The 21,529-nt window shown below is 48.3% G+C and overlaps 1 protein-coding gene across 1 annotated transcript in view; it reads right to left on the bottom strand.

Moving 5' to 3' along the window:
- Window positions 1-21,529, bottom strand: part of NKD1 (NKD inhibitor of WNT signaling pathway 1) — a 217,858-nt gene that overhangs the window by 85,874 nt on the left and 110,455 nt on the right. Inside the window, exon 4 of the mRNA XM_060254353.1 lies at window positions 12,040-12,097. Within this exon, the coding sequence (XP_060110336.1) occupies window positions 12,040-12,097 (58 nt within the window). The remainder of the gene's footprint in view (window positions 1-12,039; window positions 12,098-21,529) is intronic.

The raw sequence follows: 21,529 nt of genomic DNA, 5'->3' as shown, positions 1-21,529 counted from the left end.
TCAGTTGCAATTCAGTCATGGCAACCCCAGAAGGGACTTTCAAGGCAAGTAAGAAGTGGTTGGCCATGGTCTTCCTCTGCAGAGCCTTCCGTGGTGGTCTCCCATCCATGTACCAGCCCTACTGGAGAGCCAGTTTGGTGTAGTGGTTAAGTGTGCAGACTCTTATCTGGGAGAACCAGGTTTGATTCTCCACTCCTCCACTTGCACCTGCTAGCATGGCCTTGGGTCAGCCATAGCTCTGGCAGAGGCTGTCCTTGAAAGGGCAGACTCTTATCTGGGAGGACCAGGTTTGCTTCCCCGCTCCTCCACTTGCACCTGCTGGAATGGCCTTGGGTCAGCCATAGCTCTGGCAGAGGCTGTCCTTGAAAGGGCAGCTGCTGTGAGAGCCCTCTCCAGCCCCACCCACCCCACAGGGTGTCTGTTGTGGGGGAGGAAGGACAGGTTTTATGCTTTTATGTATTTTATTATATAATTTTAATTGTATTTAAATCGACCTTTGTTAGCTTTTATTGTTGTAAGCCGCCCTGAGCCCACCTCGGTGGGGTAGGGCGGGATATAAATCGAATAAAGTAAAGTAAAGTAAAGGTTTCTTACCTGTAACTGGTGATCTTCGAGTGGTCATCTGTGCAATCACACATATGGGTAATCCGCAGGATTGGCCTTGACCTCGGAGAGTTCAAAGCAATCTTGATCGTAGATCTGGCGCGCCTCCCACTCGTCCCGGGGAGGAGGCACCCACTGCGCATGCCTGGACGAGGGGGAGGTGCTTAGCCACTCAGTTTCTTCCCGCCGCCGGACAGGTGGAGACAAATGTGCTAGATGAGCGTCCAGCAGCGGGGAAGGCTGGGTGGGTCTGTGTGATTGCACAGATGACCACTCGAAGATCACCAGTTACAGGTAAGAAACCTGTCCATCTTCTTCGTGGTCTCTGTGCATTCACACATATGGGTGATTAGCGAGCTATTCCTTCGGAGGCGGGTGCTGGATCTGCAAGAATATGTATGGTTAGAACAGAAAGGTAATGAGCGCAGTACTCACAGTAGTTAGTCAAAGATGGAGCGCAGCACAGCTTGTCCGAAGGAGGCATCACGCCGGGCACGGACGTCAAGAGCGTAGTGCGAGGCGAAGGTAGATGTAGAGGACCAGACGGCGGCGGCGCAGATGTCCTCTATAGGGATACCCCTCATGAAAGCCGATGAGGCAGCAACGGCTCTGGTCGAGTGAGCTCGTATGTGTTGAGGGACTGGCTGCTTCGCCAGTTGGTAGCAGAGTTCAATGGCGGCGACAAGCCACTTGGAAAGTCTCTGAGTAGATATTTTGCTGCCCTTATTGTGGGCGGCGTAGGTGACAAAGAGTCTTGGGTCCTTACGGAATTGGCGGGTTCTGTCTATGTAGAAGGCTAGGGCCCTGCGTGCGTCCAAGTTGTGGAGCGCCCTTTGTCCTGCATCCGCGGGGTGCTGGAAGAAAGCTGGTATGGTGGATTGTCTTCCCAGATGAAAGGGAGAGACGACCTTGGGTAGGAAGGTCGGGTCGGGTCGGAGGACCACCCTGTTGTTATGAAAGATCGTATATGGTGGGTCCGCCCTGAGTGCACAGATGTCGCTGGCCCTCTTACCTGTGGTGAGAGCCGTGAGTAGCGCTGTCTTCCATGATAGCAGGTGTAGTGGAATAGAAGCCATGGGCTCAAAGGGTGGTTTCATGAGCTGGCTTAGGACGAGAGAAAGACTCCAGGTAGGTACAATTTGTTTGATTGGTGGGTGTAGGCGAATGATGCCCTTGAGGAAGGCTTTGGTAGCATGGTGAGAGAAAACTCGTGCCCCCGATGCGGGGGTGAAAGGCAGAGATGGCTGCCAGGTGTACCTTTAGCGAAGAGTGTGAGAGTCCTGCCCTAGAGAGTGTTAGGGTATAAGCTAGCACCTGGGATATGGTGGCGCAGCTGGGGTCGAAATTGTGTTGTGAGGCATAGTGAGTGAAGCGCTTCCACTTAAGTAGATAGGATTTTCTAGTGGATGGCTTTCTGGAGTTCACTAGGACCTGACGGACATCAGGGGGAAACTCTAGAAACTGATCTTCCAGGCTGTCAATTTGAATGATGCCGGATTGTGATGAAGAACCCTGCCGTCCTGTTGGGAGAGGAGGTCCTGTGTTTGAGGAAGTTGGAGGAATGTATTGTTGGACAGAAGCAGCAAGGTTGTAAACCAGGGTTGGCGCGGCCACCATGGGGTTATTAGGATGCAGTTCGTGCGGTCTACCTGAATCTTCTGTAGAACTCTGGTGATAAGTGGAACGGGGGGAAAGAGGTAGTGTAGTACTCCGTTCCAAGTTTGGAGGAAAGCGTCCCCTCTGGAGAGTTGGGATGGTGGGCCTCTCATGTAGAAGTGGATGCATTGGGCATTTGATGGTGAAGCAAATACATCTATCTTCGGGGTTCCGAAGATGCTGAAGATCTGTCGGATGTACCGGCTGTTGATGGACCACTCGTGGTTGTTGGTCGAACGGCGGCTCAGGGCATCTGCCTGGGTGTTTTCGGCTCCTGGTAGGTGAACGGCCGTGAGGAAGATGCCCTGGCTTATGCTCCAATGCCACAACGCCAGGGCCCTCTTGCAGAGTCTGATGGAGGCGGTGCCTCCCTGCCTGTTGATGTAGAAGACCGTGGCGATGTTGTCGGAGGTGACCTGGACATGCTGGTTCCTCAGTGATGGAAGGAAGGACCGTAGAGCCTTGTGCACTGCGAGGAGCTCTAGGCAGTTTATGTGAAGGGAGCGTTCGTAGTCTGACCATTGGCCCTACACCGTGAGGGCTCCCAAGTGGGCTCCCCATCCCCACTTGGAGGCATCTGTGGTGACGATCACCGAGGGGGGTGCCTGTTTGAACGGCATGCCCCTGTGGAGGTGATGTTCCATTGTCCACCATTTGAGGGATGTCACGATGTGTAGCGGAAGGGTGAGTAGTGTGGACTGGTGCTGTGTGTGAGGATGGAAGGTCCTGACGAACCACATTTGCAGGGGTCGCATGTGCAGCTTCGCGAAACATAGGACTGCTGTGGTTGCTGCCATTAGGCCTAGCATTCTCTGAAATGTGAGAGCTGTTTGGGAGCGTTGGGCGATGATGGTGTTGGCCAGAGACTGTATGCTGAGTACTCTGTCCTGAGGTAGGGAAGCTGTTTGAGAGACTGTGGAGATGTCTGCTCCTATGAACTGAATTCTCTGGGTAGGAGCTAGTTTGGACTTTGATAGGTTGACTTGGAGGCCTAGGGTGGCCAGGAGAGAGAGGGTAGTGGAGACGTCCAGTTGCAGTTGTTCCTTTGAATGGGCGACGATCAGCCAGTCGTCTATGTATGGGTAAATTGATATCTGTTGCTGACGTAGTGAGGCGGCTACCACTGCCATACACTTGGTGAAGACTCTTGGGGCTGTGGAGAGGCCGAATGGGAGGGAACAGAACTGGAAATGTTGTTCCCCGATGGCGAACCTGAGAAACCTTCTGTGATGATGATTGATTGTAATGTGGAAATAGGCATCCTGAAGGTCTATGGACGCCATCCATGATTGTTCTGGGATGAACGGAAGAATTGCCTGGAGTGTGATCATACGGAATTTCTTGTAGGTAATGTGAAGGTTGAGTTTGCGGAGGTCGAGGATGGGGCGGAGTCCTCTGTCCTTTTTCGGCACCAGGAAGTAGCGGGAATAAAATCCGGTGCGATGGTATTGAGGTGGAACTGGTTCTATCGCGCCCTTGTCCAGCAAGGACGCGATTTCCGCCTGCAGGGGTGTGGACGGAGGTGTGGTGAGGAATCTGTGGTGTTTCGGAGTAGATGTAAACTCTATTAGGTAGCCCCTTTGTATGACGGCGAGGACCCAGGAGTCCGATGTTATGGCTCTCCAGGCAAGGTAGAACGGTTGCAGTCGAGTGTGTGTGTAAGGGTTTGGCTGAGGGGGGGAGACTGGACGGCTCGGGGCAGGGTGGTCAAAGAGACGGCTTGGAGGTAGCTGCAGGTTTCTTGGTTTTTTGAGGACGTGATCTGTGTTGAAAGGACGGTTTGGACTGTGGTGGTTTACGTCTCCATGGTTCCTGCTGTCTTGGAGATCTGGTTCCCTTGTAGTGGCTGGACCTCCAGTTCCTCTGTCTACTGAATTGGGGTTGATGTTGGGAGACCCCCAGTCGTTTTGCCCTTTTCCTGCCATCGTCTACTGATGTGAGTATGTCATCCGTAGTTGCGTTAAATAAACCAAGGCCATCGAAGGGCAGATCCTCAACCTTGTACTTGATGTCAGGTTGGAGGGATGAGGATCTAAGCCACGCGTGTCTGCGTAGGGCTATGGCTGAAGCCAAGGTTCTGGAGGAGCACTGTGCAGCGTGACGAGCTGTATTGATTTGCTGTTTGCTCACTCTGGCCAGCTCCTGTAGGGCATTGGTCGCCGATTTCTGGGATTCCTCAGGTAGAGAGGGGATCAATGTGTTGAGAAAGGTCGTCAGGTTATAGGCGTATGCTGAGAAGCACGCCATGTAATTGTGTATCTTAGTTGTGGCCGTTGTGAGGGAGTATATCTTCCTCCCAATAGTGTCGAGCTTTTTGCCCTCCCGCTCTGGAGGCACTGGGTGTCTGGTTTGCTTCGACTTCGAGGAGGAATGGATGATGATCGAGTTCGGAGCCGGGTGGGTGAATAGAAACTTCGAATCAGGTGCGTGTATTTTGTAAAGGGCTTCAACCCTCTTGGATGTTGGCGGTACCGATGCCGGTTTGTCCCATGCTTCTTTGAGCGTTTCAAGGAGGACGGGGAGCATGGGGAGGGATGAGCTCGATGGGAGATCTGCATGCACTAGGTCGAATACGACGTCCGAGACTCTGGGTGCGTCGGTATTTAGTTTAAGGTTCAGTGAGTTTGCCATATTCGAGACGAGGTCGAGGTAGGACCTTGGACCCTCGGACGGTGATAGGTCTGCTGGCTTGGCTATATCGGACTCCGGAGATTGTAGGTCCGAACCCGAAGAGTGGTCGGAGTCGGAGAGTTCCGCTTCGGAGTCGTCATCGGTTCCTTGGTGCGGCTCAGGCTGGGGTTGGAGGGGTGCTGGCTGTTTGTCGGGAACAGCGTGTACGGGTCCGGGTGGCGAAGGGAGTTTCGGTTCGGCGCTGAGGCGAGTGGAGTCGTCACGGTGCCGAAGAGGTCTCTCGAGATCGGGGTGGTGTCTGCGCGGAGACACGTCACGGTATCGAATTCGGTCGGGTCTGTCGATGCGATCTCGGTACCGAGGAGATTCGTGATAGCTGTGGTAGTGGCGGTCTCTCGGGTCCAAGTGATAGGCGTCGAAGGAAGGCGATCGTCGGTGCCTTCTTCGGTCCCGTGGGGACGGAGACCTGGACCTCGACGGGGAGTAGTAATAGTATCTCCCCCTGCGGCGGCTGTGGGACCGGCGGCGACTGCGGGACCTCGGCCTGGTTGGGGGAACCCTCGGGGTCGAGGGTTCTCTGGTCAGAGAATGGGCATCCAGCGGTTGCGAGAGATCTATGAATTGACGGGGGTCGAGAGGACGGTGGCTCCTAACGGATATAGGAGAGTGGGTCTCCAGTATCTGGTCAGGTGGAGAGCTCGGGATCGACGGAGACTTGGATGAGATGCGCACGATTTCTATTAGTGTAATAGACGGTGTTGCCGTCGTCTTCGATGTCGGTGTTTTCGGGATCGAGCCGGAGCCGCCTGCGGTCGGGTTTGGTGTCTTCGGTCTGGTTGTGGTCGAGCCCGTGGTCGGGTTCGAACTCGTGTGCTGCCCGGTTTGGTCTGAGGGTCGATGTCCGGTCTTAGACTTCTTTGAGCTGGCATTGCCCGTCGGGTCCGCGTGGGCGGAATCGGAGCGGTGGCGCTTTTTGGTGTCATCCGACTTCTTGGTGTGCTTGCCGGACTTAGGCTTGCAGGGACCCTGAGCCACGGAAGCTGCCGGCTGCGTCTCTCCCGCGAGAAGTGGGGAAGATGGCGCGAGCTGTTGTTGTCCGCCATGCGGCATGGTCGGCCGGAGGGAGGTTTCCATAAGGTGGCTCCTGAGCCTCGCGGCGCGATTCTTGCGGGCCTGTTTGCCGAATTGGCTGCAGTGCACGCAGGAGTCCGTACGATGGGTCTCTCCGAGGCAAAACAGGCAAAGAGAGTGACCGTCGGACGAAGGGATTTTGGAGGAGCAGCGGGTGCAGCGTTTAAATGTTATTTTGTCCCTTCCTTCCATCCGCCCGGGGGGGGGAGGGGAGGGAAAAGTCCGGAAAAATAGTAAAGAGAGGGGGGGTTTTTTGTTTTTTTTTATACGATACCAGGAGAAGTGTTGAAAATGAAGTGAAGAAAAGGTGGATTGTGAAGATTGCAGTGAAGAAGTTGGAGATCAACGAGGGAGGTGCGATCCGGTCGGCAGTAAGGAAGAAACTGAGTGGCTAAGCACCTCCCCCTCGTCCAGGCATGCGCAGTGGGTGCCTCCTCCCCGGGACGAGTGGGAGGCGCGCCAGATCTACGATCAAGATTGCTTTGAACTCTCCGAGGTCAGGGCCAATCCTGCGGATTACCCATATGTGTGAATGCACAGAGACCGCGAAGAAGATGGTGAAGGAGATTGTGAGCTGCTCTGAGACTCTTCGGAGTGGAGGGCGGGATGTAAATCCAATATCATCTTCTTCTATCTTCTTCTACTTAGCTTCTGAGATTAGATGAAATTAGGCTACACCATGCCATCTTCCCACCTCCATCTCATGCAAGTGACAGAGAAATGAGAATGTGACTAAAAGTCAGCAGCACGTACATGAAATTAACCCCTAACAACCGTGTTGTGTAACATCAACGTCATCAGGTATGATCGCTGCAGGGGAAAAAAATCCATTTTGTTCCAAGTTGGTGATGATCTACAAAGCACAGAAATCAAAGGCAAGTAAGAGACCCCAAATGGGCAACGCTGGTCAGTCAAAGAGCTTCTTTCAGGAGGTGGCTCGGTAAACAGAGTCGCCACACAATTGAGTCTGAGGCTCTTGTCAAGCACCGACACTGAATCAACAACCCGCTCTTGTGGCTTAAGGCTTTTGATGTTTACTTTGTTCTTTCCCCCGTTCAAAAGAGAGCACTAACTGCACCGGCCCTCTTACCGAATACAATCTTAATCCCAGAATCCGGGGCCCTTTGCTGTTGACCAGTTAAGTCTGTTAAAGACGAAAAGGATTTGATCCAGCTTTACATAACAACCCAGAAGTTAAATCCGGCTTCTTTTTATTTGGACTGATCAGAAAGTTCGTTTTATCTTCGCTGCTCAGATGGCTTATTAATAAGAAGGGCTGGGGGGGGGGAGGGGGAAGAGAAGGTAATGAAATGGACACGCTGAAAACATAAGCAAGGGTTGCAATTATCCCCCTAATTGATGCTTTGTTGTGCAGCATTTCGGAGATACTCTCCATTCAAGCCTTGGTGTTTCGATGCTCTAAATCAGAGAGGGGTCCCCGACTCCCAGGCCATGGACCACTACCAGATAGCCTGTTAGCAACCAGGCAGTGAATTGTATAATTATTTCATTATATATTACAATGTAGTAATAATAATAATAAGAAGACGACGATGACATTGGATTTATATCCTGCCCTCCACTCCGAATGTCAGAGAGCAGCTCACAATCTCTTCCTCTCCCACCACAGTCACCCTGTGAGGTGGTTGGGGCTGGAAGAGCTCTCCCAGAAGCTGTACTTTCAAGGACATCTCCTACCAGAGCTTATGGCTGACCCAAGGGCATTCCAGCAGCTGCAAGCGGAGGAGTGGGGAATCAAGCCCAGTTCTCCCAAATAAAAGTCCACATACTTCACCACCACACGAAACGAATAGAAATAAAGTGCACAATTGTATCATGAACATATGAAGCTGCCTTATACTGAATCAGACCCTTGGTCCATCAAAGTCAGTATTGTCTTCTCAGACTGGCAGCGGCTCTCCAGGGTCTCAAGCTGAGGTTTTTCACACCTATTTGCCTGGACTCTTTTTTGGAGATGCCAGGGATTGAACCTGGGACCTTCTGCTTCCCAAGCAGATGCTCTACCACTGAGCCACCGTCCCTCCCACATCATCCCGAAACCACCACCCCCCCCCTCTCAGTCCGTGGAAAAACTGTCTTTCACAAAACCGGTCCCTGGTGTCAAAAAGGTTGGGGACCACTGCTCTAAATGACTCCCCGGCTCTGTCTTCCTGGGAATCCAAACATTGCTTTCCTCTGAGATTTTTCTGGGGGGTGAGAAGCTGGAAACTGACATGTTACACAGCATGGTCGGCTGCTGTGACTGTGAGCCACCCTCAATTAGTAGTAGAACATTCATCGCTCAAGAAAAAAAAAGAAAAGATAGACAGCCACATTACGGCTGATCCTTTGCTCATGGAATCAAAACAAGATAAAAGAAGCAGAAATGTGAGTTCCAGAAGAATTGGGGTTGGATCAAGAACTGCAGGAGAATTGGAAGAAGAAGAAGAATTGCAGATTTATACCCCGCCCTTCTCTCTGAATCAGAGACTCGGAAAAGCTCACAATCTCCCATATCTTCTTTCCCCACAACAGACACCCTGTGAGGTGGGTGGGGCTGAGAGGGCCCTCACAGCAGCTGCCGTTTCAAGGACAACCTCTGCCAGAGCTATGGCTGACCTAAGGCCATTCCAGCAGCTGCAAGCGGAGGAGTGGGGAATCAAACCCGGTTCTCCCAGATAAAGAGTCCACACACTTAACCACTACAATAGGATTCCCATTCCCTACATGTGGGCAACAGATCCCCCTGCCACCGGCTAGCCCTCAAACAGCAACACTGCACAACAAAGTCCCAACACAATGACATCAAGTGGAAGCGTCATCATCACACTGCGGATTTCACACAGCAGCACTCTGGTTTGGGGGCAAAACTCTATGGTTTGAGGCCAGTTTTACTATAGAGTTTTGCCCTCAAATCCAAGTGTTGCCGTGTGGCATCCTTGATGGGAAGTCACTTCCTTGTGATGTTATCACATCAGGAATGTCACTATGCAATGTTGCTGTTTGTGGGCAGAGCTCAGCCCCACTCCCTCCCAAGGAATACCAGCAGTCCGGAGGGCAGGGGCAGGCTTTATTCAGCCACCTCTCTGAATATCCTCCATACTCCAGAGTCACCATGATTTCCAGGTGTACACACACACACACACACTGACACACACACAAATACAAAAAAATACCCCAAAAATATTGCAGCAGTTATATTCTGCTCAGGATATGAACTTCTTTTGCTCAGTAGGGGGGGGAATAGAGGGAACACTGGTGGTGACAGTCACCCAGTGGACATCATGGTAGAGTGAGAACTTCAACCCTAGTTTCCCATGACCTAGTCCACCACTCTAACCCCTACACCTTAGTGCTCTCCAATGGAGTACGCATTCTGCTCTAAACAAAACAGAACAAAAGGATGCTTCCAAAATTCTCCTCGTTGAAATTTCACCCAATATTTTGGAGCTCAGGATGGCTTGTCTTGCTTATGAAGTGGCCCCTCACACACCATGAATCCTTGAGTGTATCCTCTTTCATTTCTGGATTTTGAACAAAGTACAGCCTGTGTAGCTTCCTGTTCTTTCCCATCCCTCCCCCTCGGCCGTGGGCATCAAGAGATAAGAAGAATCTTAATGTAACAGCATGTTGAACAGAGCCTACTTTTGAGCAAATTTTTGCCAATGTGCAGGAACGCATTAGGAAAATACCACACAAAAACTATTTTGAAGCAATCGTGCAATTTCATTTAACGATAAAGGGGGGGGGAATAGGCAAATCCACTCACATCTGTTGCAAGGAGAAACATACAGGAGGATTGGCTACATTGGGGTGTGTGGCCTAATATGCAAAGGAGTTCCTGCTACAAAAAAAGCCCTGATATTATCTATCAGGGGTTTTATCCTGCTCTTCCTCCAAGGAACTCAATTCCCCTCCTCCATTTCTGTGCAACAACGCTGTGGGATCGGTTAGGCTGAGACGGAGAGACGGGCATGGAAGCTGAGTTTGGAATCTGAAGCCAGGTCTTGCCAATTCAAAACCAACGTTCTAAACACACTACACACTGTACTCCTCTCTCTCTGGTGATTTCCATCATCGGGTATGCCTCTTGTCCCAAATGAACAGAAATTTTGGCAACTCTTGCTGGTAATAAATCCATAAATGTTGATGACAGTGTTCCATTTTGTGAATGCACAATAGTACGAACTTTCAATCCACTGACATTTGCGATCATCACCACCAGCTTCTCACACATCACCAAAAACTTCTGGCTAGATGACTCTGGAGGCCCCTTCCAACTCTATGATTCTCAATTTAGATCCATCACAGACCACAGAGCCAGACTGCTGTGGTGGTTAAGTGCACTGACTCTTACATAGGAGAACCGGGTTTGATTCCCCGCTCTGCCACCTGCACCTACTGAGTGACTCCACAGAGCTGTTCTGCTCAAGAGCAGTTCTTGGAGAGCTCTCTCAGTCCCACCTCCCTCATGGGGTGTCTGTTGTGGGGTGGGGAAGGGAAAGGAGATTGTAAACTGCTCTGAGACTCCAAGTGAAGTCCAATCTGCAGTCTCTTCCTCTTCTTCTTCTTTGTACAAAATTTTACAATACTCATGGGATTATGGGTAGTGGTGGTGTCAGAAATGAGTTTTCGCGCAGTTCAGTGATGCATGTCAGAAAGCTGTCTATGTGCTTGTCATGGAAGGACAGGCTAAATCTGAACTCTAGGTCCTTTCTGAGCACCAGAAATATTGCCTGCCTCTATCTTATTACCCAGAAAAGAAAATCATAAAAGGCACATTCTGTCTCTTGGTCTACTGAGTACACACATAGAGAGCTTATTAGCTGAAACAACTAATACCGCTGATGTTTGTTGCTCCAGGTAAAGTGGGGCAGGAAGGTTTATTTATTTAAGATATTTTTAGCTTGCTATTTCCCAACAAAGGATCGAGGCAGCTATCAGTGATATCTAGAAACTGCAAACCCTCATCAGTTTAACAATAGACGTAACACCACAATGCCAAAAAAAAGTCAAACAGATAAAGAATAATCTAGCCATGTGTGTCCTTGCATGCATATGGAAATATGTACCTACATTCCAACCCGTTTTGACAACTTTTCTCATGCTTTGGTGTGAACAAGAAACTTCTTCACCCAAAGGGTGATTAACCCAGGGAATCCACTGCCACAGGAGGTGGTGGCAGCTGCAAACATAGCCAGCTTCAAGAGGGGATTGGATAAACATATGGAGCAGAGGTACATCAGTGGCTATTAGCCACAAGGTATAGATGGAACTCTCTGTCTGCGGCAGTGATGCTCTGTATTCTTGGTGCTTAGGGGGGGCAACAGTGTGAGGGCTTCTAGCGGCCCCACTGATGGACCGCCTGATGACAACTGGATGGCTTGATCTAACGTGGCTTCTCTTATATTCTTAGAACCCAGTATGGGTTAGAGACAGGAGTAAGCTTGAGTCAGTGAATAATCAACATGGGAAGAACCAAGATTGACTCCAAATTCACCTTTTCTCTTATAGAAGTGAACTGCTGCTATTGGGGGGTCATTGTGGTGAGAACCCACAGAGCTCAGATGTTCTTGCAATATACAAATCCCACACACACACACATACACACACACACACACAAACTCCATAAAGGTAAAGGCAGTCCCCTGTGCAACCACCGGTTGTTTCTGACTCTGAGGTGACGTTGCTTTTTACAGGGTGGTTTGCCATTGCCTTCCCCAGTCATCGGCACTTTCCCCCCAGCAAGCTTAGGCCTGCAGTACTGCAGCTTTACCACTCTGCGCCATGGGGCTCTATTAGCACACATTAAATCTACGGATCTGCTCACAAGCAACAGGTGCAGGGCTCAGGTCGTTACGCAGATGTCGTTCACGGGACAACAAGAGCAATTTCGATTTTAACATCCCACATATATCCATGCTTGTAGCCTCCTCCGATGCACACACACACACTTTTATTATGCATTAGAACAAGTTCCTTTATAAAAAGAAGCTATAATAAATGCTTTTCAAGTACCTTCCAGGTGGAAGTGTTCATTTTCTATTGCCTCCCTGAAGCCTTCGCCTGCCGGATCCTGCAAAAGATAAGAAAGAAAACGGAAATGTTATTTGCATGCTTACTAGATGGAGGAGGAGGAGATCGTTTTTATATCTCGCCCTTCACTTAAGAGTTTCAGATCTGCTTACAATCTCTTTCCCTTCCTCTCCCCACAACAAACACCCTGACCGATTTCTCACTAGGCTCGTTCTGGTCTTGGAGTCCTCCCCCCCCCCCACCATGGTGCTTCTGTCCAATTCCGCACAAGCTGCCGTGGGGCTGCAATTTGTCCCGCCTCTTTCCCGTGGCAAGTAGAAACTGGTCTTCAGAGCATCTTGCTTGCTGAGGGAAAGAGGCAAGGCAAGTAGCAGCCCCACAGCAGCTTGTGCAAAATCGAACAGAAGCGCCGAGGGGGAAAGGGCTCCGAGACTGGAACAAGCCAATGAGAGATCAGTTTCAGTGAGGTACATGGAGCTGAGACAGCTCTGAGAGAACTGCTCTTGAGAGAACAGTTCTGAGAGAACAGTGACTGACCCAAGGTCACCCGGCTGGCTGTATGTGGAGGAGGAGTGGGGAATCAAACCTATTCAATTCAATTCAATAACTTCTATTGGCATGATATCGGACGTAACAGGGAACCAATCTATCCATCAAATGGCAATTTGCAAATACATTAAGCACCTCCCTGATGCTAGATATAAAACATTTGCAACAGTTTCAATTATCGATTGGTTCCGAGTTGACAACAAGAAGACACTTTTATATTTGTCGGGCTTTGCTGTTTGCTCACTCAAACAAGTCTCAAGGAGTATGGAGGCGCAGATCAGAGTAAAAAGTACAGTTTGAAAACAAAGTTTCTATCTCTGGACATGCACAAGTGCACAGTCTGTTAGCATAGGGAGTTTTATGGAATCTTCCAAGAAGTATCGCAGATGGTAGCACATTGAACCTAGCTAGCGAATAGGGTTAGATCTCCCAGACTAGAGCCCGCCGCTCCCAAACCTAGTTCTCCCAGATTAGAGTCTGCCGCTCTTAACCACATCACCAAACTGCAAAGATGTAAAACCACGGCATTTTAATTGAACAACAGTGCTTACGTTGACCTGCAGAAGACGTACAAGAATTACACCTGAATGCACAGGCCTCAGATTCAGTGGGAGCTCACAGAAGCACAGCTCCTGAACCTTTCTGAGAGTTCCACCTCCTCCTTCTGAGAGCTCCACTTCCTCATCCATTGAATAGTATGTGCAGCTGCCTAACAATCCCTCGATGAGCTCCACCACCTATTTCTCTACAGAACGACCTCTGTGAATGGGTAAGTACCCATCTCTGATAGCACACCCGAGAACTGCTGATTTCTAGAAACCGCTCTGCAGACTGCACACTGGTCCTGGATTTGATTATGCACATTACCCAAGACAAGATGTTTGTATGCCTTTTCAGGCCCCAGGAAAGACTCAAAACAGGAGTCATTCCCGGTCTTTAAAATGCAACGCAAGAAGCCGCGCTGCCGTGTTAATGGAAACGTGAAAAGCACCTTTGCAAATCGATTTAGTTCCACATACTTATTTGATACAGCAATTTTCTATCATGTGCTTGGGATAGCTGGGAGAACAAAATAATGCAATTGACAGACTGCGCCGGCGAGAGAAGAGATTTAAAGATTAAAATATTTCCACAAGGCAGGTTAATAGTTAGTACTGCCGTGCTCTGTCAATTAATCATGTAAAAAAAATAAAATAAATCTCAAATGTAGTCTAGAAGTGAGATGTATTTCTTGCCTATGAGCAATCTGGTTTTCCCAACACAGGCAGCAAAAAGACTCAAAATGCTATATCCTCCAAAGCGGGTCTCTTTTATTTATTTTATTTATTTATCCCGCCTTTCTCTCCAATGGCAACACAACGAAGCTTACATCATTCTCTGTTTTATCCTCACAACAAAGGTTGCTGGGCCCAACTCAGGAAATACCCCAGGATTTTGGGGATGGAGCCAGGAGCAAGGGTGTGATAAGCACGACTGAACTCCCAAGGGAGTTCTGCCCATCACATTTAAAGGGACCGTGTTCCTTTTTTAAATGCCTTCCTTCCATTGTAAATAATAGAGGGTGGGGGCACCTTCTTTGGGGACTTATAGAATTGGACACCATGATCCAGGTTTTTTTAAAACTGGGGGTGCTGAGGAGAGACACCAGAGGCTATACTGATTATTTGGTGTCTCTACCTTAACCCCCACCCCCCAGTTATGCTCTACTAAATCAGTGGGTTTAGGAAAGCGTAACTCCATTTTAACTCACCATACTCTGCTCTGGTAAGACCTCACCTGGAGTATTGTGTTCAGTTTTGGGCACCGCATTTTAAGAAGAAGGATATAGAGAAGCTGGAATGGGTCCAGAGGAGGGCAACAAAGAGGGTGATGGGTTTGGAGACCAAGTCCTATGAAGAAAGGTTGAAGGAGCTGGGCCTGTTTAGCCTGGAGAGGAGGCGGCTGAGAGGTGATATGATCACCGTCTTCAAGGATTTGAAGGGCCGTCCTATAGAGGATGGTGTGGAATTGTTTTCTGTGGCTCCGGAAGGCAGGACCAGAACCAACGTGTTGAAATTAAATCAAAAGCATTTCCGGCTCAACGTTAGGAAGAACTTCCTGACTGTTAGAGCAATTCCTCAGTGGAACAGGCTTCCTTGGGAGGTGGTGGGCTCTCCTTCCTTGGAGGTTTTTAAACAGAGGCTAGATGGTCATCTGACAGTGATGAAGATCCTGTGAGTTTAGGGGGAGGTATTTGTGAGTTTCGTGCATTGTGCAGGAGGTTGGACTAGATGACCCTGGAGGTTGCTTCCAATTCTATGACTCTATGATTTAGGAATTATGTTGCTGGGGGTTGATTTCAGGAATGAGTTGTCAATGATTGGCCGTGTAGCTTTTTGGGTTGTCCTTTTTGATAACCTTCCCCTCCTCAGACCACTTATTCCTCCCATAGCTTCCAAAGGGCTGTTTTTCTAAAAATCGGTTTTTGCGACAGCTGCAGCGCATATATTAATGGCACATTAACCACAGAGCCTGTTCCAAAAAAGGCACATGGCAACCTCTGCATTTCAGCAGTACCGCCAAGGCAGCCGGAGCTCATCAGCTGTCAATCAAATGCGCTCCTTCATGCCAGCCTGATTATGGAGCACATTATCTCTGATAGACAGATGCTCATTTCATAGGGCTACATGGGCAGCGATTGACTTTCAATGAAGCCCTACTATCCTCAGCTCCAAAAGTAAGAAGCATTTATTAACTGCAAGGGGGGGGGGGGGGGGGCTGGAACGTTCTACCTTATTAACACTTCACTGGGAGGAAATATCACCAGGCCTTTGAAAGCGTACCATGGACCCAACCCAGAGAGAAACAAACGGAACTCAATGAGGCTTAAGCACGTCTAACTTCCTCTGGATCAGCTGGTTCAAGTTCAGTTCTAAGGGGAGGGACGGTGGCTCAGTGGCAGAGCATCTGCTTGGGAAGCAGAAGGTCCCAGGTTCAATCCCTGGCATCTCCAAAAAAGGGTCCAGGCAAATAGGTGTGAAAAACCTCCGCTTGAGACCCTGGAGAGCCGCTGCGGGTCTGAGAAGACAATACTGACTTTGATGGACCAAAGGTCTGATTCATTAGAAGGCAGCTAGCTTCATATGTTCATATGTTCGGTTACCTTTACTGACATTAAAAGAGAGATAAAATGAGAAAATACATACACACATGTGCATAAAAAGTAAAAGGTAGTCCCCTGTGCAAGCACCAGTTGTTTCCCACTCTGGGTGATGTCCAGTGTTCCCTCTAAACTGAGTTAGCATGAGCTAGCTCACAGATTTTTAGCCTCCAACTCACACATTTTTGTCTTAGCTCAGGAAGGATGGCCTCAGAGCACAATAATTTATGCAGTAACGCATATCTTTAATGCCAGTAGCTCACAAAGTAGCATTTTTGGTCACAAGACTCTGCAGCTTAGAGAGAACATTGGTGATGTCACATCATGACGTTTTCACAGCAGACTTTTTACAGGGTGGTTTGCCACTGCCTTCCTCAGTCATCTACACTTTCCCCCCAGCAAGCTAGGTACTCATTTCACCGACCTCGGAAGGATGGAAGGCTGAATCAACCTTGAGCCGGCCACCTGAACCCAGCTTCTGCCAGGATCGAACTCAGGTTATGGAACAGAGAGCTTGGAATGCAGCACTGCAGCTTTACCACTCTGTGTACAGGAATCCTACACATATGCATACAAATAGATAAAACACGCCAGCAGGAGTCAAGACAAAAGAATGTTCTAAAAGGGACTAAAATCCATACAAAAATAAGTCAAAAGTCAATCTGTCTTTACAAATTTAAATTACATTACTGCATATAAGAAGAGTAGCCTGCAAAAACTTTGCCACAGCATCAGTTATGTTCCCATCAGTGCTATTCAGTAGATACAGCCGTTTATATGAATCAGGAAGCTCGAAGATACTATCAAGAATTAACAATAAAATGCTGCGGCAAAGATTAACATAATAACAGCATTCTAATAACACGTGAGACAGTGTTTCAATGGACCCACTTGCACGAGGGCATAATCTATTAGTAAAAGGTGTACTGTTAAATCTCCCAGTTAAAATCGCTGAAGGGAGAAGATAGAAAATATTGGATTTATATACCGCCCTCCACTTGGAATCTCAGAGTGGCTCGACGATCTCCTTTACCTTCCTCCCCCACAACAGACACCCTGTGAGGTGGGTGGGGTTGAGAGGACTCTCACAGCAGCTGCCCTTTCAAGGACAACTCCTGCAATAGCTATGGTTGATCCAAGGCCATTCCAGCAGGTGCAAGTGGAGGAGTGGGGAATCAAACCTGGTTTTCCCAGATAAGAGTCTGCACACTTAACCACTACACCAAACTGAAGGGCATTGAACCTAGCAAGAGAAAAGGTTCTGCGTAATGCTGGAGTCTGAAGCACCTTATAAGACCAATAAGATGTGATTTATATTAATGCTATTGTAATATTATTATTCCTCAGGATGATAGCTTAGGCACTAATAGGACTGCATTAATATAATTAAGGTTGTTATAGATAATATTACAATGGTACAAATATAAGCGTTCTCTTAAGTAATGTTATATTTCCTGAAATAATGCTATATTCAATGCCATAAAATTAATTTTTGGCATATACATGAATCTATTCTATCATTATCCTTTTTTATTTTTAGAAATGCTCTTAAAATGTACTCTTGGATTATAGTTCGATTACGACAAACCTAGCAATACTAAGATGTAATGGAACATACAATGTCTAACAGTTTTTAATAGTAGGCTAATGGTAATAAATGCTAGGCTTTAACAATAAGTATATATAGTATATAAAGACTCTCGAATATTATGTATCTGAAATGTCTATGCTAAACGTTCTATATTTAGTCAGATGTTGATCATCCTTGTCATGAATAAGTTATAAATTAGTATAATATCTATATCTCCCTTTCCCCGTTGTTTTCTTGTATCCCTATTTTAATTCTTATGAAAAAAAATCACAAAAGTGGGGAGAAAAAGATTTCCAGGGTACGAGTTTTCAAGAGTCAAAACTCCCTGTGTCAGATACTTTTGATTCTCGGAAGCTCATTCCTCAAAACTCTGTATACGTTTGTAGTATAAGCAGGGGTCAATAGGTGGTGGAGCTCATCCAGGGATTGTTATGCAGGACAAGGAGGTGGAACTCTCAGAAGGAGGAGGAGGAGGAACTCTCAGAAAGGTTCAGGAGCTGCGCTCCTGTGAGCTCCCACTGAATCCGAGGCCTGTGTATAAGTTTAATGCTGTGGAATTGTGTTTTAACTGTTTTTAATTGTATTTTAATCTATTGTAACCCACTCTGGGCCCTTCAGTGCAGGGAAGCAGAGGGGTAGAAACCCTAACAACAACTGCCGTTGGTCTTCTAAGGTTCTACTGGACTAAGGTTGCCAGGTCTAACTTGGAAAATACCAGGGGACTTTGGGGGTGGATCCTGGAGATGCAGGGCTTGAGGAGAGGAAGGGATTCAGCATGGTACACCCTTCAGAGTGGCTATTTATTTCCAGGAGAGCTGATTTCTGCCAGCTGGGGGGAAAAGGAGATCGCCAGGCCCCACCTGGAGGATGGCAACCCTAAGCTTGAATGAGGTGCATACAATCTAAGATAGATGATAGATAGATAGATAGATAGATAGATAGATAGATAGATAGATAGATAGATAGATAGATAGATAGATAGATAGATAGATGATAGATAGATAGATAGATAGATAGATAGATAGATAGATAGATAGATAGATAGATAGATAGATAGATAGATAGATAGATAGATAGCAACTTTAAATGCATTCTCCAAGCCACTGGCTGGCTTGGCTTAGAGAAGTGATTTAAAGAGATAAATGCCTTTTCCAGGCTGGCTGACAGGGCGGTGGGGGCTTCAAGAACCACACAAAATATGTGTGAAAGAGCCACATATGACTCCCGAGCCACAGTCTGGCCACCCCTGGCCTAGGCCATAGATCCCAGTATGGTGCCTGCTAGCACCTATTCTGACATCCACCACGCATTTTCAGAAGGTGGACAGTGCCAGGTGAGTCTTTTGTCCTTCAAGACTTCTGACTGTGGTTTTTTTTTAATTGCAATTGTCAAAGCGGGAGGTATCCCGGCACCAGCTGGAGGCTGGCAACCCTATGGCTCAAATCCAGGTGTTCTGCCATAGAGCAACATGGCAACCCTCTGAAACCTTCGCTGGATTACAATCCATTTCTAAAGCTTGGACGATGTCTGCTATACATTCTTCAACAGGATTCTAAAATAAAGAAGAGCAAGCAAGGCTCCATACAATTCTGATCTTATCTCTCTTATAAAAATCCAGAAGCTTAAGTCATTGGTTTAATCGGAGTTCTCTCTCTGCCAGACACATCTAAGATTACTTTGAAAGAAGCCTCAAGTTAGTTTTAGCTGTCATACCCCACCCCCAGCAAAGAACCCTGGGGACCGTAATTGTGCAAAGGTGCTTAGAAATACTTTGGCTGCAAACCCTCGCTTCCGCACGGAACCCTTTCCAGCATTCCTTCACAGGGCTCCGTGACGGTTAAGACAGATTCCATCATATAAAAATGTTCCCAATTAAATTCTTCAAGGACAGGCGCTTCCCTTCAACAGTGGGAAACGACACTGCAGAAATTCACTCACTGGTGTAGATGCTTCTCTCTGCAACCACGAATGACAGCCGAATGGAGCGAAAACATCAGGGAGCATCAGAACCTTTGCACCAATCAACCTTGCGGCCAAACCCGGAGAGCGAAGCCAGGAGATAAGCACCCTTCGCTGATGTCCTCGCTAACAAAGGACACCATGATGAAACCAATGGGTTAACCACCATCTACACAACGGAATATATTACAATCAACTTTATGGAGTCAATCGTCAATAGTTGACTGGGCATTGCTGATCCATGTATCAACCCTAATCACCTGCACGTGAATAGGGAATGGAGAGATTCAGTCTGTGCTGGGAATCCAGTAGGGTTACCAGGTCTGTGCTGGAAAATACCTGGAGACTTTGGAGGTGGATCCAGGAGAGCGAGGGTTCCCAAGTCCAATTCAAGAAATATCTGAGGACTTTGGGGGTGGAGCCAGGAGACTTTGGGGGTGGAGCCAGGAGCAAGGGTGTGACAAGCATAATTGAACTCCCAAGGGAGTTCTGGCCATCACATTGAAAGGGATCGAACACCTTTTTAAATGCCTTCCCTCCACTGGAAATAATGAAGGACAGGGACACCTTTTTAGGGGGCTCACAGAATTGGACACCCTGGTCCAATCTTTCTGAAACTTGGAGGGTACTTTGGGGAGAGGAACTGGATGCTATGCTGAAAATTTGGTGCTCTTCCTCAAAAAACAGTCGTCCCCCCCGATGCCCACGGATCAAGTCTCCATTATACTCTATGGGAATCAGTCTCCATAGGGAATAATGGAGTGCCCAACAGACATTTCCCTCTCCCCCACTTTCTGACAACCCTAAAGTGGGGAGAGAGCTTCCAAATCGGGGGATCCCCTGCCCCTACCTGGGGATTGGCAACCATAAGAAGAAGGCAGGGTTTGGGGAGGGGAGGGGCCTCAGCACAGTACAATGCCATAGGGTCCACTCTTCAAAGCAGCCATTTTCTCCAGGGGAGCTAATCTCTGCTAACTGGAGACCAGTTGTAAAAGCTAGATCTCCAGGCCCCATCTGGAGTCTGGCAACCCAGGAACCCAGAGAACTGGCTGTGATATGATTCCCAGCAGAATGGGACTAGTGTTTGGAGCGAAATGTGAAGAAGAAGAAGAAGAAGAAGAAGAAGAAGAAGAAGAAGAAGAAGAAGAAAGAAGAAGAAGAAGAAGAAGAAGAAGAAGAAGAAGAAGAAGAAGAAGAAGAAGAAGAAGAAGAAGAAGAAGAAGAAGAACTGCAGATTTATACCCTGTCCTTCTCTCTGAATCAGAGTTTCAGAGTGGCTTACAATCTCCCATATCTTCTACCCCCACAACAGACACCCTGTGAGGTGGGTGGGGCTGAGAGGGCTCTCACAGCAGCTGCCCTTTCAAGGACAACCTCTGCCAGAGCTATGGGTGACCCAAGGCCATTCCAACAGGTGCAAGTGGAGGAGTGGGGAATCAAACCCGGTTCTCCCAGATAAGAGTCCACACACTTAACCACTACACCAAACTGGCTCTCATAGACAACAGGTATCAAAGTCTTGGAAAACACCCAGAGATCCACATGAACAAAGACAGGCTGAATGTTGCCCAGGCAAAGATCTAAGTCCAACTAGGACTGCCAAGTCTGTCCAACTAGGGTTGCCAAGTCCAATTCAAGAAATATCTGGGGACTCTGGGGGTGGAGCCAGAAGACTCTGGGGGTGGAGCCAGGAGACTTTGGGGGTGGAGCCAGGAGCAAGCGTGTGACAAGCATAATTGAATTCCAAATGGAGTTCTGGCCATCACATTGACAGGGACCATACACCTTTTAAATGCCTTCCCTTCGTTAGAAATAATGAAGGATGGGACACCTTCTTTGGGGGCTCACAGAATTGGACCCCCTGACCCAATCCTTTTGAAACTTGGGAGGGAGGGTGTTTTGAAGAGAGGCATTGGATGCTATGCTGCAAATCTGGCGCCCCTATCTCAAAAAACAGCCCCCAGAAGCCCCCGATAACCTCATATCAATTCTCCATTATACCCTATGGGAATCGGTTTCTAGGGAATAATGGAGTGTTCAGAAGACATTCCCTGCCCCCCCCCCCCGCTTTCTGATGACCCTAAAGTGGGGAGAGGGCCTCCCAGCTGGGGGATTCCCTGCCCCCCACCTGGGGATCGGCAACCCGAACTCTGAACCAGAAGTCATCACTAATGCCAGACCAGGGGGGACAAGAGAGCTACCTGGGAAAAGTGGAGCTTTGTTGGAGGAACTTG

Source organism: Heteronotia binoei, chromosome 14, assembly GCF_032191835.1.
Source record: "Heteronotia binoei isolate CCM8104 ecotype False Entrance Well chromosome 14, APGP_CSIRO_Hbin_v1, whole genome shotgun sequence".
Classification (NCBI taxonomy): domain Eukaryota; kingdom Metazoa; phylum Chordata; class Lepidosauria; order Squamata; family Gekkonidae; genus Heteronotia; species Heteronotia binoei.
Note: the sequence above shows the minus strand (reverse complement) of the source record. Positions and strands in the feature narration are given on the sequence as shown.